Source organism: Podarcis vaucheri (genome assembly GCF_965113315.1).
Source record: "Podarcis vaucheri genome assembly, chromosome: 16".
In the NCBI taxonomy this organism is placed as follows: Eukaryota; Metazoa; Chordata; class Lepidosauria; order Squamata; family Lacertidae; genus Podarcis; species Podarcis vaucheri.
The window spans coordinates 15,546,505-15,565,228 of record NC_138754.1 but is presented as its reverse complement, the minus strand read 5'-3'; the positions used below and the strand labels follow the sequence as shown (position 1 = coordinate 15,565,228).

The following is an 18,724-nucleotide window of genomic DNA, read 5'->3' as shown; positions in this document are numbered from 1 at the left end:
TGCTCATGGCCTCCTTGTGGGCTTCCTGGAGGCATCTGGCTGGATCCTAAAAGGGGTGGGAATTCTGGAACAGAGAGGCCCCCTTTGCCTGGCAAGACCCTCCAGCCAACTGCCCTACCAGTCCAGGTCTCTTTTTTCGTTCCCCTGCAAGCCGCTGTGCCCCCTCCCCTCTGCCGCTCCTATTCTGCATACAAAGCCTGAGCTCCACCACTCAGCTACAGCACACAGCCCCGCAATGGATTTTAATTATTTATTATGGGGGTTGATATCCCACCCATCAAATAGATTTCCCCAAGGCAGTTTGCAATAAATCAAAGTCCAATTGCTAAAAGCATTTAAAAGCATACCAAAAAAACCAAAAAAACAACCCCAACTACAGAGGAAAACAGCAGCCATTATAAGTGTTTTTTCATATATATATATATATATATACACACATACACACACACACACACACACACACACACACCTTACAGTGATAAAACAGTGTAGATTATAAAGTCTGGCCAGATAACAAAAGTCTTTGCCTGGCATTGCCACCATGAGAGCGTCAAGGGGAAAGCATTGCTCAAGCAGGAGCCACAGTGAAGAAGGCCCTTTTCCAGGTTAACCAGGGGAGAGAAGAAGGCCTCTGATGAAGACCTGCACAGCAGGGATGGGGAAACTCTGGCCCTCCAGATATTGCTGGACTAGGTCTCCCAGTATGCCTAGACACTGGCTATGCCGGCTGAGGCTGACGTAAGAATATAAGAGGAGCCCTGTTGCTGGATCAGGCCATTGGCCCATCTAGTCCAGCATCCTGTTGTCCTCACAGTGGCAAACCAGACGCTTCATTGGAAAACCAGTAAGCAAGGTTTGAGCACAACAGCCTTCTCCCCTCCTTTGTTTTTCCAACTATTGACATTCAGAGAAGAATAGCCATCCTGACTAATATCCACCAATAGCCCTCTACTCCATGAATCATAAGAACCTAAGAAGAGCTGGCTGGATGAGGCCAATGACCCACCTAGTCCAGCATCAGCCACCATCTTAGGTACATAGCAAAGAGGACAGACTCAAGAACATAAGGGCAAGATCAGGCCAAAGGGGGCCCATGCAGTCCAACATCCTGTTCTCCCTTGTGGCCACCCAGATGCCAGTGGAAAACTGGCAAGCAGGATCCAAGCACCAGAGCTCCTCCTGCGATTTGCAGCAACAGGCATCAGTAACATTTCTGCCTCTGACCAGTGGCAGAGCATAACCATCATGGCTAGTAGCCATCAATGGTCCTCTCCTGCATAACAATATTTGAGTCCAACAACCTACAGAGGGCCCCATCCCTGTCACAAAGGGTTAGGGTAACAAGGATGTCCATTGGACAGCATTTTGACCAAGGCTCCAAGGGTCAGTGAACAGGATGGATTTTTTGCCAAGACCAAGATGAATTTGGAGTGTCACAGGTTCTCCATCATCGTCTTAAGAGCAAGGACACGCACCTGCAGAGACAGGTGATCACAGAATCATAGAACTTCAGGCATGGGTGGGACCCCAGGGTCAACTAGTCCAACCCCTCCATCAAATTATCAAACCATAAAGGGCCCTAAATGACCAAGCTAGTGTTCTGAACTGGTCCCAGGAACAGAAGAGAAGGCGACACAGGTGGCGAAGCACCAGCGTGATATGATCCTGACACAGAGTCCTAGTTAGCAATTGCAGCTGCCAAACCATCTTCAAAGGCAGCCCTGTCTACAATGAATGGCAGTAGTCTAATCTGGTGGTTACCAAAACATAGATAACTGCAACTAGGCTAAACCACTCCTGTGCCGGAGCTTAAAACCTTGGAAACTGCTTTATGATGTGGAAAGAGACTCAAGCTTCCCCCTAACAGTTGTTGGTTCTGTCTCTGCGCATATGCAGAGCACTAGGACAGCTGCTGGATGGGGCACTTTGAGAGATGGGCAAGAAGTTTCACTCCACCCAGGCGGCACTTGCATGGAAAAGGAGCCATACCCTGCCACCAGCTTTGGGGAAGCAGCAGATTGCACCAGAATGGCAGCACTGGCATTTCCACCAGGGGTGGGGGATGGGGGGTGGAATTCCAAAATCAGCAAAAGGAAACTCAAAGAGGCGGAGAGGAAACTCCACCCCTCCCCAACCCCTACGCTACACTGGTGACAAAATAAACCCCTAAAATAATGAATGTAAATAATGAATGCAAAACAACAAACAATGTGGCAGTAATTAGCACAGATCTGGGTGAAAACTCTGAGCTCTTGCCATCTGCAGAGAAATATACCCACCCACCCAACAACAACAGGCTCATGCGTCAGGCCCAGGCAGAGACTCAGCAAGGGGCAGGCAGGGGCAGGGGACCAGAGAAAGGGCCTGCCTCCCTGCCCAGCTGGGACATCAAGAGCAGCCACAGTTAGAGGCAGGATGCTCGGAGGCCTGGATCCAAGCCTGGGTTAAGCTTCCCTTTCTTTCTAGATGTGGTGGGTTCTGCTTACCCTGTTTGGAGGAGAGGGACACTGCTCAGTGGTTGGGTTTTTGTTATAATCAAGTGATTCATAAAAACATAAGAAGGGTCTGCTGGATCAGGCCAATGGCCCAACTAGTAGAGCATCCTGTTCTCCCAGTGGCCAACCAGATGCCTGCAGGAAACCCACTAGCAGGACCCAAGTGCAAGAGGCCCCTCCCCCACTGCCGTTTCCAGAAACTGGTATTCGGAAACATAGCTGCCTCCAACTGTGGTCAAGCATAGCCATCAGAGTTAGTAACCATCAGTAGCCCTCCACTCCCTCTGCAAGAATTTGCCTCATCCTCTTTTATAGCCATCCAAGTTGGTGCCTCTTGTGGAAGGGAGTTCCACAGTTTATCCATACACTGTGTGAAGAAGGATGTTCTTTTGCCCCCTCTCCTGAATCTTCCAACATTCAGCTTTGTTGAAAGTCCACAAGTTCCAGTGTTGTGAGAGAGGGAGGGAAACTTTTCTCCGCCCCCTTTCTCCATGCATGGTTCAACTAGGTTCTGCTCAAAGTAGGCCCACTGAAATCAATGGACCTGTCTTAGTCATGTTAATTCGTTTCAATGGGTCTACTCTGAGTAGGAGTAACACTAGATACAACTGCCAGTCTGCTTTTAAATTCACCGAGAAACAAACGGAACAGATTTCTAAGGCAACATCGTTTTGGTTTTTCAAATAGCCTTTCTTTAATTAGCGCTGTCACACGCTTTCATTTAAACACCATTGCGCGGAGATATAAAATATAGCCTAGAAAGTGTTCAGCGCTAATTAAAAGATTGACTAAAAGAAGGAAACAGAAAATGATGCCCAGAGGAGAAGACGCAGCAAAGGCGTCCTGAAGAACAACAACAGGTCCACCTGCCCCAGACGTCACAGGACAAGTCTGAACCTCTTTGGAAAGAAGAGCAAATTGCCCAGAGAGCCATTCCGACTTGCAGGCTTACGGGGGGGGGGGGGGGGAGAATGACCCGATTTTCTGCAGGTTGGAATGGTGGAAGAGCCATAGGGAAATGTCAGTCATCTGGATGAGCCACAACAATGAAGCAAAAGAACATCAGAAGAGCCTTGCTGGATCAAGCCAATGACCCCATCTAGTCCAGCATCCTGTTCTCACAGTGGCCAGCCAGATGCCCCAATGGGAAGCCAGTAAGAGCACAAGAGCCCTTTTGCCTCCTGTGGTTTCCACAAATGGCATTAGCAGCATGACTGCCTCGAGCTGTGGAGGCACAGTATAGCCATCATGGCTAGATAGCCCACTCCTCCAGGAACCATGGCATTTCCCCCAACTTAAATGCCTGGTGTGGAAGAGCCCAAAGTCTCGGTGGGAATGCACAACTGCCTTTATTTTGCACAATTTTCTCCTGGTGCAGAATTAGACCTTTACTGCGTGGCAGACTTTGGGCTTTCCCTCCTCAGTTCCACCACAGAGTCGTCCCCCCCCCCAGCACAGACAATGCCCCAGTCACACCTCGGGGGCAATCAGAGAAGACATAGAGATGCCACGTGGCCCCTTTGAGAGGACAGCTTCCAAAGGCCACCCTGGTTCATGGGCAGATGCACACATGCACACACACACAGAGAGAGATGCAGAAGATCCTCCCAGGTTCTATCCTCGCATGGGGAAGGGCACCTGTTTTACATGCCGAAAGTTCCAGTTTCAGTTCTAACAGCGTCTCCAGGTAGAGCTGGGAGATCGCTTTGTCTGAAATCCTGGACAGCCACTGCCAATCAGTCTAGACCACTGTTTCTCAACCTGTGGGTCCCCAGATGTTGTTGGACTACAACTCCCATCATTCCCAGCCAGCATGATCTGTGGTCAGGGATGATGGGAGTTGTAGTCCAACAACATCTGGGCACCCACAGGTTGAGAACCGCTGGTCTAGACAATAGTGAGCTGGATGGACCCAATGGCCAGACTCACTATAAGGCAACATCCTATGGTCCTATCTGCAGGTGGTGCTGAGAAAGACCTGTCTGAAACTGAGAAACGGCTGCCAGTCCATGTATGTAGACAATACAGAGTGAGATGGTCTGACTCTGGACAAGGGACCCTCCTATGTCCCGATGTGCAAGGCCTGGACTGAACAAGTGTGTGTTTGTGTAACCACCACCACCACCCCAAGTACAGAGGCTTTGTGTTCTGCCCTCTCCCTTTCAGAAACAGTTCTTAACTGGCTCTGAACATAGCCAAACTCTCCAGCACATGCCAGGGGAGCCCTCCTGATGCCAACTGGTGGTGCCCGACGAGCACAGTAGCAGCAAGGAAGAGTCTGGAGCCGTGCCCAAGGAGATGATCCACAGGAAAGGGAAGGGGAACAGAAGCAGGAGGAAGAAGATGAAGAAGAGGGATGAGGAGGAAGGGTTTTCTTCCCACCCCATGCACATTCCCTCTCCTGGCAGCCTACTTGGCAGGCGACCTTGGGCTGACCTTGCAGGGAACAGCCAGGCTGCCTGGCCCCAGAGCGCCCTCTGCAATGATGGAAACAGCTCAGCCCCAAAGCAGCACCCATCACAGAGGATGCAGCTAATGGGAGGGGGAAGGCAGGTGGGCACTGCTCAGGCCTTGCCCATGGGCTGGGGGAGGGAGGGAGAGAGAGACTGGTGCAAAAACACAAAGAGGGAGAAAGAGAAACAGACGGAGGGAGGAACACACAAGCAAGTGCTGAAGCTGAGTTGGCCTGAACTGATGGAGCCCAGGTCAGGGAATACCTGACCCAGTTCTCAAGATGCTTGAGAAAAGGGGCAAAAGGCTCAGGTTTATTTATTTGATTCCTATCCCGTCTTTCCTCTCAGGAGCTCAAAGCAGCAAACATGGTGTGGTTCCCCACACCCTGCCCGGCACACACATGCACATCCATGCACACACACAAACGCACACACATGTTATCTTACAACAACCCTTTCAAGTAGGTAAAGCCGAGCCAGTGGCCAACCCAAGGTCACCCTGGGACTCTCACGTGTTTTTAAACAATGCAGTTTCCCCTCATTCTTAGAAAGTGGCTTGGAGAGGCCCATGGACATGTTGGGTTGCTGCAGCTCCCACCCCTTCTTTTCATATGCTGAATTATTGTATTACATGGGGAGGGATTTGGATAGGCAGGCAACCCAGCAGAATTTCTGGCTTGTTCATCCTTTACGGGAACCCCGTTCACATCTCAGTATGTCACAAGATGTTGGGGCCCCCAATTAGCAAGAGATGGGGCCCCCAATTAGCAAGAGAGGAGCCCCCCTGACACCCTCCTAACCATCTTACTAGAGCATGACGCCTACACACCCGTCCTTGACAAAGGCTTCTTCGTGGGCAAGGATGCAAATGACCTGACCCAAGGCTGTTGGTTTAAATATAGGCAGTGCCAGGGGAGCATCCGGCTGCCACTTGGAAAAACAGGAGAGAGACAGGCCGAAGGAGCCCTCAGAGGCAGGCCCAGTAGCTTCTGAAACATCCTCCCCTGTTTGCCACATGGCATGGGATGGGGGGGCCTGAGGAGGAGATAGCGGGAGGGTGGAGGGAGTCACAAAAGACCTACTTGGCAAGTTGCTCATATGGACTGGAGACACATGTGGCATAGTGGGTGAGGTGTCAGACTAAGAACAGAGAAATCAGGGCTCAAATCCAGCCTTGACCACTAAATTCACCTTGAGCCAGTCACACACCCTCAGCTTGACCTACCTCAAAAGGTTGTTGTGAGGATAATATGGAGAGGGAAGAACAAACTGCTATATGTTCCCTATAGTCATAGAATCAGCATCGCAGGATTCGAAGGGACCCAAAGAATCATCTAGTCCTACTCCCTGCAATGCTAAAGAATCCCTGGCAGATGGCTGTCGAACCTCTGTTTAAAAACCTCCAACTTACGGAGTCCACCAGCACCTTAGTTAACATCAGCCAGACACCAAAAGCAGATCAAAGCACATGTCAGCATTCCACATGTCTAGGTAGTCTTGTCTAAGCAAAAATGCAGAGAGAAGGGTTCAGGCAATGAGTCCCATAGAGGCTCAAAAAAATTCCTGCTCCTGAAGCCTACCTGGGAACAGCAAAAAATGTTGTTCTACTTTTATTAAAATATTCATACTCTTCCCTAGTGGGACCTTAAAGGTGGCAAAAGGCCATAATTTAAAACATGGCAAATAAAACTGCATTTTAAAAGCACCAAGGAAACACTAAAATGAAGATAAGAAAACAGCAGCAATATAATATCAGCAAATGAGAAAAGGGGAGGGGGGAGGGACAGAAGGAATAACGGAGCCAGAACCAACTTCAAGGAGCGCTGATGATAGAATTGGAAGGAAACCCTAAGGGTCATCCAAACCAACCCCTGCAATGCAAGAGTCACAGTTAAAGAATCCCTGAGAGATGGCCATCTAACTTCTGTTTAAAAACCTCCAACGGAGGAGAGTCCAACACCTTCCAGGGGAGTCTGTTCCACTGTCAAAGAGCTCTTACCACCGGAAAGGTCTTCCAAATGTTTATTCCGGATCTCCTTTCTTGCCATTTGAGTCCATTGGTGTGGGTCCTACCCTCTGGAGCAGGAGAAAAGCTTGCTCCATCTTTCATGGAATACTCCTTCACATATTTGAAGACGCTATTCTATCACCTCTCAGTCTTCTCCTAGCTAAACATGCTCCCATAACCGTTCTTCATTTGGCTTCGTTTCCAGACCAAGTATCATCTTGGTTGCCCTCCTCTGCACACCTTCCAGCTTGTCAATAAATTGTCATCATATGGCTTTCAAAAGAGAAACCATTTTTAACTGGGCAAAGCAGAAGGTAGAGGAAGCCAGGGGAGTCTCCATGACCTCATCTAGGCCAGCCCTCCAGCTGCTTTGGATTACAGCTCCCATCGGACCCAGGACATACAGCTGCACTTACTGGAGCCAGTGGGGAAGGGAGGCTAGCCAATGCGCTATCACAAAGATGCCCCAAACTGGAGACCCCACCTGCTGTGTGCCAGGCCTGCAATCAGGAACTTCTCACTGGGTAGACTTAGAATGTATGAAAAGCCCTGCAGAAGGGGCCTGTTTTCACAGTAGCTAGATGCCCCTAAGAACCTAGGAACCCAGGCAGACTGCCTTTGGACCAGAAGGTTCCATAAGAACCTAAGACAAGCCCTCCAGCTGGATAAGGCCCATTGGGGGCCCCATCTATTCCAGCATCCTGTTCTCACATGCCCATTGGGGGAAGCTTGCAAGCAGGACCACTCTGCCCACTTGCAATTCCCAGAGACAGGTACTCAGAAGGCAGAACACGGACAACGTTGTGGCTGGCAGCCCTTGACAGCCCCAACCTCTTCCATCAATTAGTCTATTCCTCTTTTTGAGCCATCCAAGTTGGTTGTGTTCCCATGCCTGAGGATTCCTGCCTGAGGAAGCCTGGGAGGGACTGCAAAATGCTTACAGATAGTTTGTGTCTCTGCACAGTTGGAGGCAGGGTCCGCCCCACAGTAGAAGCCCTTCTGAACATGTGCAGAGTGCCTTTCCCCTACAAGAGAAAAACAATAACCAACTCCTTGCATGATCTGGAATTAGGGAAACAATTGCCCTGGCTCATAAAACAGACTCGCAGTTGGGCTTGCAGGAGAGCCCAAGGTGCCCTCCATTCCAGTGATTAACCTTTGACCTTCAAAACTACCTTTCCTCCCCTCATGCAAAGGCCTCTCTGCCTGCTGCCCCCCAGCAACACACACCCTTCCTGCTCGCACACTTTGAGAGGCTTCAAATCCATCTCCTTCCAAATCCATCAGCCAGCCTGGGCCAGCGTTTCCACGGCAACCGGCCTAGGCAACAGCCGCCCAGCCTGCCCGTCACGACAGCCTCCTTTGCGAGGGCCGACAACAGCCGTGGCGGCGGCGGCAGGAGTCAGGCAGCCCTGGTGTCTCCTCCGGCTGCACGAGAGGCTCCCCTGCCAAGCCCATCTCCACGGCAACCGGCCAAGTCGGTTGCCGCCACCGCCATCTGCTAGCCAGCCTCCCTCTCCAGACAACAGTCTTCCGGAGACCAGGCGAGTGGGCGGGTGGGCTGAGCCCGAGTGCCGGCGGCATGTGGGTGTTGTGTTGTGTGTCTGCATGTAGAAGAGAAGCGGGAGAGTATTCTTGACGTAAGCGAGCACTATTTGGTGCCTTGTGCGAGACGAGGGGTTATGTAAACTCCCGTCGTCTGGTTGCGATGCAAGAGTCTGAAATTGTTGTCCTTGGCCCTGAGCTGGGAAGGGAGAAAAGGGGAACGGGAAACTTAGGATGGCGCCTGGGCAGGCAGGCACGTTCAAGGAAACTGTCAGGAATCCAAATGCCCACGAAGACTCAGAGCAGGAACTCAAATTTATTCCAGGTCGTGGGACCCCATAGTACCTCTTGGTCAGACCCCACCTGGAGTCCTGTGTCCAGTTCTGGGAGCCACAGTTTAAGAAGGATATTTTGCAAGGTAGAAGGTGTGCAGAGGAAGGTGGTCGAGATGATGAAAGGCCTGGAAACCAAGCCTTATGAGGAACGGTTGAGGCACTGGGGATGTTTAGTGTGGAGAAGAGGGGATGGAGAGGAGAGTCATATGTGAAGGGCTGCCCCATAGAAGATGGAGCAAGCTTGTTTTGTGCTGCTCCAGAGGGCAGGACCCAAACCAACAGATTCAAATGACAAGAAAGGTGATCCCAAATAAACATTAGGAAGAACTTTCTGAGGGTAAGAGCTCTTTTGACAGTGGAACAGACTCCCTCAGAAGGCGGCAAACTCATTCACTGGAGGTTTATTAATAGAGGTTAGATGGCCATCTGTCAGGGATCATTTAGCTGTGATTCCTGCATTGCAGGGGGTTGGACAAGTTGGCCCTTAGAGGTCCCTTCCAACTCTATAATTCTGTGATTCTATGACTTCAGTTGCAGAGGGACGGAGGTAAAGCTAGTCTCCAGCTCCTATCGAGCCCAGCCAACATGGCTAGCGGTTAGGGCTGCCAAAAATAGGAGCTGGACAACACCTGGAGGATGTTTCAGGTGCAGCAGCATTGCCTGCTGCTCCCTGATGGTTTCGCCTGGAGGTGCCAATGGGGATTGTACCTGGGGCCTTCTGCATGCAAAGCAGCTGTCCTATGGTCCTTCCCCTGTACACAGCTCTGGGCAACTCACACTAATGAAACATATCACAAGGGTGCTGGGGGAGGGCCAGAGAAAAGACCCAGGATGATGTGACCTTGGAGTTACTGGCAGGGGGTGGGCCCCTGTGTGAAACAGCATCCCTTTCCAGATATGACAGGCGCCCGCTATCTGCACTTCCCGGAAACAACGGAATGCATTTTTGTTCCAACAAGCTTTCCCTGCTGGATGGTTGGATCTTGGCCAGGAATGTATATTTGGTATCACATTATGTTTGTTTTGGGTTTTTTTAAAGCATTTGTGCTTTTTAACTGTGTCTTGCAGTTTTTATTGCATATCGCCTGGAGAATATTGTGCAGAATGCGAATAATAAATTAATAATAGCAATAATAATTAGTTGTGATCACTTGGGCCTTAAGCAGGAAGACAGTCCTGCCCACCCCCAACTCCAACCTGCCCTCTGACAGGAATCCCCCCCCCCAGGAAGTTCACCTCTGAGCCACCTCCCACCAGTGTCCCGATTAAGTTCCTTCAGGGAACGAAGGGGAAACTGAGTCCCGAACCCTCCCTGACCCTGCCCAGTGGGCCTTGCTTACAAGGTGGGCTGAACATACCACATGCACCACTCTTCCCACGGCCTGCCACAGGGTAAGAGGCCATGTTCGCAGGGCGAAGGTGCAAAAGGGTTTCCCGCTTTTTTATTCAATTATGAGACGGATTTCTCTCAGGGTGGCCTATTACTCATTGCCAGAAACTTAAACAAAAAACAAGGGCACAGATTTGCAAAAAAAAAGAAGTACATATGCTAATTTACAAGTAATTTACATGGACATTTAGAAATAATTACTATAATTTAAATTGAAGGACAATACATATCCTCATAGTGGGGAGCAAGACTATAACCAGGTGACTTGGGATCTTTCCTGCTCTGCTGTCTTGGTGCTGCTGAGTGTAGAATGGGCAGCTTCAAGTCCCGTCCCCCCACCTATGCTCTCCCCTTTTCTGTTTTTTTTTATCTCTAAACTAGGATTGGACTGGGTAGCTCTTCAAACAGAGGACTGCCTTCTCTAAAGTGGGACAGTGGCCTCCCTAACTTCACTAAACCGTATCCAGCACCGTCTGCTCTTAACCTTCAGTGGGGGGCTCTCAAATTCCACCCTAGACCTCACCAGGGATTGATCCAGGTGCCTTCTGCATGCCAAGCAAGTGCTCTGCCACCACTAAGATAGGGAGGTGCCTCTCAGCTCTGGGGGAGGACAAAAGGCCCCAAATCACTTGAGTCGGGGAGGGAGAAAGAAAGGAAGGGAGCCTGCTTGCCTTCCTTGCCCACCTGCACGGGAGGGGAAATGAGCTCAGCACCCAGCAATAATACGGAAAAGGACCGCTTCTGGGCATGCACACAATGCAGCATGGAATAGCCACAGGAATCAGGGCCCCTCACCCCCAAGGGGAACAGCTTCCCAATGCAGGACCTCTCTCCCCGCACTTTTTTGTAAGGGGCTCCAGCAATGGAGTCTGCCCAGGGAGGGTAGGGCCCCCCGGGACTTTCCGTCCTTCCAGATCAGCTGCCCCAGAATTGGCTCCCTCAGCAGCCCATCCTGGCTGCTCGCCAGAGCAGCAGGCAGGGCCATAAACAGATAAGTAATAGCTGGATGAATTGCAATAGCTGGGGACCAGGTTTCCTCTGACGAACAAGCAGGGCTGGCCCAAGACATGTTGGCACCTGAAGCAAATGGCAAAATGGCTCCCCGCCCCCCGGTTAGGGAAGAAAGGGTGAGTGAAGATCTATATCAAGAACAAGGGAGAGGGGAATCAAATCCACCTTAACTGATGGTTGAAGTGGGGCTCAGCTCAAAGGCCATTGCTGGATGGCTGGGGACTGAGAATCATGCCGGGCAGGCGCAGAGCCCAGGAGACCCCAGAGAGCTATTTTGTCGCCGAAGAAGGGCAGGTAGGGTTGCCAGGTCAGTTGCACCCCAGACCCAAGACTATGGGACAGCCCCTGGTGATGCCCTAGAGGGCAAGACCCCAGTGATGTCAGCAACCACAGACTCTGACAGCAGGTCATTCACATAAAAACACAAAGTCTAGTGAATGGTTGGAAACAGAAACAGAAACCTTAGCTCAAGGGGGTATTCTCAAATCATTCTTTCTCACCTGCTCAGGGCACACCTGGAGATACAAGTCTTCCCCATGCGACACAGGGGGGTGGAGCTCAGGTGAACCTGAAGACTTCAGGTCAGCCCTGGAGGCCTGGCAACCCCCAGCGCAGGGAAGGCTGAGGCCTATGGGGTCTGTGAAGCCTCAGTTCAGGAGGGAAGGAGTCCAAGGAATGTCTGGTCCCAGGCAAAGGGGGGGCCCTGGTGGCTGCAGGGAGCAGTGTGCTGAGATTTAATTTCCCACAAGGCAGGATGCTCTGCCAGGAGTTTCATGGGAAATCAAGATGGCCGCTGAACCCAGCCAGCCAGTGCTGCTTAAGAATGCTTGGACCCAGGGCCTGTGTCAGCAGCAGGCTGTCCTGAGGTCCCGGCAGCTGCCTGAGATTGATACCTGAGCATGTTCACCTGCACCCCTGCAAACAACAGGCAAACATTCCCATCAATGAAGGGGTGTGGAACCCCAAACCAAACCAGGGCCATGTCACAGCTCTCTTTTTTTCCTGCAAAAGGAAAGTGGCCAATTAAAGGTGGGATTTTCAAAAAGTAGCATGGCTATCCTAAGCGAAAAGTGTGAAAGGGACAGAGGGGAAAATACAGTGTGACCCACAAACAAGACCAGCAGGACATAGGGCAGACCCACATGGTAATTGTGGGTGAGGGTCAAACGGCCATGACTATTCTCTAAGCTGCGCTTCACACCCCATAGCAGCCATTTTGTGACTGTTGCCCTTGGCAGCAGTCTGAATTTTTAATTCTTTGAAGCTCAAATAAACATTATCTATAAAACGGTATGCATTTTTATTTTTATTATGTATTTATTATATTTTATTAGCTTTTTTAAAAGTTCATGTATTCAGTAGAGAAGGGGGGTAGCACAGGAAGAGGAGAGGGGTTAGGAGAGGTATTTTACAATTTATCAAGATAAGAGTCCTGACATCTCAGTTTTTACTGGAAAAAAGGCTCAGCAAGGGAAGAAGGTAGATCGTGGAAATATCTGATCTAGTCATGGTGATACATGCCTTAGTTACATCCCGTTCAGATTACTGTAATGCTCTCTACATGGGACTGCCTTTGAAAGCGTTCGGAAATTTCAGGGGGTCCAAAGTGATGCAGCCAGACTACTAACCAGAAATGCCTTTTTACAGCAGCTCCATTGGTCTATTTCCAGGCACAATGCAAAGTGCTGGTTATGACCTACAAAGCCCTATACAGGTTGGGGGTCAGACTATCTGAAGGATAGTTATATCCCTATATATGATCCTGACTGGGCTCTGAGATTTTCTGGGGAGACCTTTCTCTCAGCCAGCCACCCTCATAGGCACGTTTGGAGAGGACACACAAGAGGGCCTTCTCAGGGGCTGCTCCTAGACTGTGGAACTCCCTTCCATGGGAGGCTAGCCTAGCCCCTGCTCCGCTTTCCTTTCTCATGCCAACATAGACTTTCTCTGGTTCTGACACTAACTGGCTGTTGTGACAAGGTATTCTGAGGTGGGAACAGATTGTATTGTAGTGTGTGTGTGTTTGTGTGTGTGTGTGTGTGTGTGTGTGTGTACACATTTAAATTATTTTGAGTGTTTTCAGTGCTGTTTTAATGGAGTTGCTTGTTTTTCATACTTATATTTATTGTGTGTTTTTCGTTATGTGTTTTAATTTATGCTGTCAGCTGCCTGGGGTCCTGTACTGAGAGAAAGGAAGGACATGAACAGAACGGAATAAAATACACAAAGAAGTGGAGGCAAAACTTAAGGATACTAGAATGGACCCCCACCCTCGCCCTTCACAGAGACCACCAGCAGACCTCAACATATCTGAGAGTTAACAAATCACCACCATCTTTCATTTATTTACTATTCTCATCATCACAAAAGGGCTCAACAAAATGATTATTTACTAATAAGATACAGAGATTTTCTTAAATCCTCAAACTGTTCACATACTTTACTTTTAGCCATCATTACAATAGCCCTGCAGGATGGCCCTGTATCCCTTCCTCCTTATTATGGAAAAGACAGAGGCGGATCCTAGAACTGGAAGGGACTCAAAGGGTCATCTACTCCAATTCTCTGCAATGCAGAGAGAGGACCAGATTTCATTTGGCTCCCAAGACTACTGTTTCCTTTGCCTGAACTGACTATTAGGACCCCTTCCACCATGCGACACTCTCCTCGATGTGCCAGGTGCTGTACAGGCCATGGAAGCATTCACACTCCCCACTTGCAAGCCCCATGCAGTGTTAGAAACTCAGATATACAAGTTGGTGCCAAACGGCTCCTTAAACCAGGGTTACAGTCGCCAAAATGGAATGCCTAGTTGCCATTTTGGGGCCAGAAGGTTTGAAAGTCATATTTTTTAATGCAGTCGTACCTCGGAAGTCGAATGGAATCCGTTCTGAAAGTTCATTCAACTTCCAAAATGTTCGGAAACCAAGGCACGGCTTCCGATTGCCTGCAGGATGATCCTGCAGCCAATCTGAAGCCACGAAACCCTTGTTGGATGTTCAGGTTCCAAAGAACGTTTGCAAACTGGAGCACTCCCAGGTTTGCAGTATTTGGGAGCCAAAACGTTCAACTCACAAGGTGTTTGACTTCCAAGGTACGACTATACAACTATTTGGTTCCTGAATTTTTTTCTGATGGTTTAGATGAAATATAACGGATAGAATTCTACAGGATGTGTGAAAACAGTCAAGATCCAAGGATCCCCAGGCATGCACCGCAAGATGGTGGAGACCTCAGGCATCATCCTGGCACCCAGCCATCTCCACTTGGTTGCAAGTGGTCAACAGCCAGGTGCAAAATGCACCTGGCAAATTTCAAACGCTGGCCTGGTCCCACAGGAACCCGCAGCTCCCAGGTCCCTGTTAGCCTCTTACCTTCACTGCAGAACTTGCCCTGGAATCCGGTCAGGCTGCAGTCGCACTGGACCTCGCTGTTGACCACGGTGCAGATCCCTCCGTTGACGCAGGGGTTCTGCTTAGTGCACAGGTATTCCGTGTCACTGCGGATGCCCTGGCTGCCCAGGAGGGCGGGGGGCGTGTCGCCCACTTTGAGATTGGCCACCATGCCGCGGAAGGGCATCTCATACTTGACGGTGCTGAGGGTGAGGGCCGAGAGCCGGACGTCCGGCGGGATGCCCCCCACGAAGAGGTCGCTCTCCACCGTCATGTCGCGCCGCTTGGACTTGACCTCGGCCACACGGGCCTCTCCGTCGACCACGAGCATGGTCTCGCGGTAGTTGCGCGTCAGCAGCAGCATGTGCCAGCGGTCGTCGTTGACGGGCGTCTCCAGGTGCAGGCTGGCCGGCTCGGCGCAGGAGATCGTGAAGCGCAAGCGGAAGCGCCCCTCCAGGATCAGCAGCTCCAGGAAGTCGCAGTTCCCGCCGTCGTCCAGGTACAGCACCAGGGCCCGCGAGACATTGGTCTTGAGGCTGAAGCTCAGCTCCCCCGAGGAGCTGGCATCCCACCGGGCGTAGCGAGCCCACTGGCCTGTTGCGCCCCCAAACTCCAAGGCCGCGCCGCCTGCCCCGGGGCCCAGCGCTGAGGCCACCAGCAACGCCAAGGGCAGCAGGCGCAACGCTTTCGCCATGGCCGCCCCGCTCTGCACACCTCGAGGCGAATGGCGCCCCCCCTCCTGCTGCACACCTTCAGATCCACATGAGACTGACCGGCGCCTCCTGCAGGCAGAACAGGCCACAACCTGGCCGGGCAGAGAGAACCTCCTCTTGCTCCTCCTCAAAGAGCCGCAGGGGCTCTCGCGCAGGAAGGGGCCACGATGCACGTCTTCTGTGAAGGTCCTTGGGGCTCCCCTGTCCCCCCCCCTCCCCAAGAGCCAAGGCGACTCGGAAGCAGCCCTGCCTACAGCATATTCATCCTCTCATCGACAGGGGCAGCAGAATTGCCCTCAGAACGAGGGTGGGGTGGGGGGCGGGGCACGGGCAGGATGCTCCCGGGGGCCAACAACCCGTCCGTATCTGCCGCAGTCGGAAGCTTGGTCCTTCCTTCCCTCGATGGGCTCCCTCCGAATCCGTTCTGCGTTCAGTCTGGAGTGCGCATTGTAGAAAGCTCAGCCTGGAGTGGAGCAGGAAGGGGGGTGGGGGAGAGGAAGAGAGGAGAAAAGGTAAAGTAATCAGCCACTGTGCTGGTTTTCCTTTTTTTAAGTCCCATTCCTGACCCTGTAAACAGACCCTTCCCCACATTTGGGGTCCCAATTTCCAACCCACCTGCATCACAATCCCTAGCTGGGTTCACAGCGACTGCAAGTCACACTTTCCACACAACCCAAACCGATACAGATACATAGCTATATACAGTGCTGTTTTACTATAAAAAGAGGTGCCGGAACTCACCATGAACACCTCCCTTGTTTTCTTATTATGGCAATGGTGCTCACTTGAGAGGTGCCAGAACTGAGTTTCATTGAGTTCTGGCAGGGGGCGGGGAAGCCTTAGATATATAAATATATATGTAGGGGTGTGTGGGTGGGTGTGCGCACGCATATCTATATGGAACTCCCGTCATAACACCTCTTCTGCCATGTCCCAAGCGAAGCTCAGACATACCCAATGAACGGTACCACCTACCCAGAAAAAGAAAAAAATCTGAATCCCCTCGTGTTTTATTTTTGTCTTTGCATGCACTCTGGAGTCCAGAACTATGTTTTCTCTCCCAGCCCACCTGCACCACACAGGCAGGATCCTCATGTGGTCTCTTTTCCTGAGGTCTCCAATGTGGCGGTCATGTAGACATCATGACACCTTGAGGTGTTCCTGTTGGCACCTGCCAAGAGCCCCCGTCCTCCCTCGTCTTTTAAAATTCAGGGCTTTAAAAAAAAAATTTTATCCCCACCTTGGGTGGGGCTGGACTGGCTGGTAGATGAAGGACAGGCATCATCCAGACCCCTCATCCACCCTCTTGCCATGCTTCCCCAGACTCTCTCTGGGCCCCATATTGGGGGGGGGGGTAGTAGCATACTATTTTTTGTGATAGATGTATCACCTGGGGATTTTTTGGTTTTGTTTTGCATGCTTTGGCTATTTGTTTGGTTGCAGCATAGGCTTGACTGCTTTTATGTTTGGCTGTTAGGAGATCTCCTGCTTACTTTTTCAAAATATTTCATTAGAAAGTGCTGTGCTTTTTGTCTGTGTTTTATTTATCGGGGGGTGGGGGTTGTGAATGTGTTTTGCCTACTATTTGGGGGGATTCTAAACATTGCCAGTTCTGCAGCTGTCCACAACACTTCATTAGATTTTCAAATGTGCCTCCTGAGCCCCAAAATGTTCCCCCTCCTACCCATTTTCTGTATGCAGAATGCCTTTAAAAACAGAGGGAGGGGGAATGAGAAGAGCAGCAAAATTCAAGAAAGTTGGACTTTGTTACTGGCATATATTAATACACAAGCTATCTATATATATCATAGATGTCCATATTGCATGTGGGTCCTGTAGGCGAGTCATGCCTGTGGATGTGGGGGCACTGAAGACCTGTCCCCCACAAGGAATCTTAATTGACTGTCCTTCTGGTTTAGGAGATGTTAACAGGCACTGCTCATGCAGTTTCAAGCTGACCTGTTGAGCTATGTAAGCTAGAAATTTGGGTATTTTAAAAGGAAAGGTTACAAACATGAGCAGGTAGCCTTTCAGGGATCTGGATTCCAAGCTTCATGTCCTATCCTGGGCTCTTTGCTGGAACAAAATAACGGGATTCTACCCTTCTTGACTCAGAGCAGAAAGCATACCTTCCGAGGTTTGAAAATAGGGACATCCTATTCCATTATTATTATAACTGTATTATTATTAATAACCCAACCATCTGACTGGGTTGCCCCAGCCACTTTAGGTGGCTTCCAACATACATAAAAACATAATAAAACATTAAACATTAATAAACTTTCCTATACAGGGCTGCCTTCAGATGGCTATGGGTCATATAACTCCATACCCTCCAACATTTTGGGACGTCCTAAAGAAAAGCGGGACATTCTGGGATCAAATCAGAAACCAGGACGGCTTCTGTAAATCTGGGACTATTCTTGAAAAATAGAGACACTTGGAAAGTCTGGGTTGTACACCACATGGAGGGAGGGGCCATATGTGCAGGAGCATCTCTGTGTGTCCCCCAGGTGGCAGCACTCAAAGAAGTGCCCCTCTTTCTTCTCCTAACTTCATCCAAGCTCAACAAAACCAATTTATGGCCCCACATCCAGCTGTGCCCCACAAGCCAGCTGCTTGCCCCCCCCCCGCTGCCATTTTTGTGCTCTTTCCCCTAGGCAGGAAGAATCACATCTCCTCCCCACTCCATGCAGGATCAGGGCCCTGTGTCACTCAGCCAGCTAATGCAATGCAAATTTCATTCCCATCAAATTGCCTTTTTGGAATGATTACCCTTGTAACTGACTGTCAGAGAAGCAATTTATCCCCCCCCCCCGCCTGCCGCTCAGGGTGGAGGGTGTATTTGCATCTTGTTACTGCATAAGAGCATGATTATTTATAGCGGGGGGGGGGTGTAGGAGAGGAAATGGGACTAGGATGAGGGGGGAGCATAGATGGAAAGAAAATGGAGGGGAAGAGGGACTGGAGGGGGGGGGACGCTGGTGGGCTGGCAGTCCAGGAGGCCAGGATTTCCAGCCAATTCTCAGCCACCCAGGGGGAAACATTCTTCCTCCTTCTCCAGGCTCCTTGTGGGCACAGACTCGAACTCAGAGTCCCCCATTTTTCCAACAGGGTTTTTCCTCCCTTAAAATTCCTGTCTCATCTTTTAAGTGAAAAGGACCCTCAAAGCAACTTAGAAATGATCATTAAACAAAACACAATAAATCCGAAACAAACCCACTTAAAAAAAAGAAAAATGAATGCATTTCTGCCTAACCACTCTTCGCAACTGGCATCTGATGGGAGACCAGATGCAAAAGTAGAGATGGGTTCTCAACCCAGAGACAGCAGAGTACTCATTAAAACACACGTGCACCCCCCCCCCCCCATTCTAGCACCT

General features: G+C 50.4%; 1 protein-coding gene across 29 annotated transcripts in view; it reads right to left on the bottom strand.

Moving 5' to 3' along the window:
* Positions 1 to 18,724, bottom strand: part of NRXN2 (neurexin 2) — a 338,128-nt gene that overhangs the window by 270,389 nt on the left and 49,015 nt on the right. For 28 of the 29 annotated variants that reach the window (XM_082204228.1, XM_082204227.1, XM_082204232.1 and 25 more), the window contains exon 2: positions 14,612 to 15,805. In XM_082204228.1, coding sequence (XP_082060354.1) covers positions 14,612 to 15,323 — 712 coding nt within the window. In that variant the 5' untranslated portion in view covers positions 15,324 to 15,805. Of the gene's footprint in view, positions 1 to 14,611; positions 16,744 to 18,724 lie in introns of those variants that run through there. The other variant, XM_082204237.1, reaches the window with a different exon arrangement.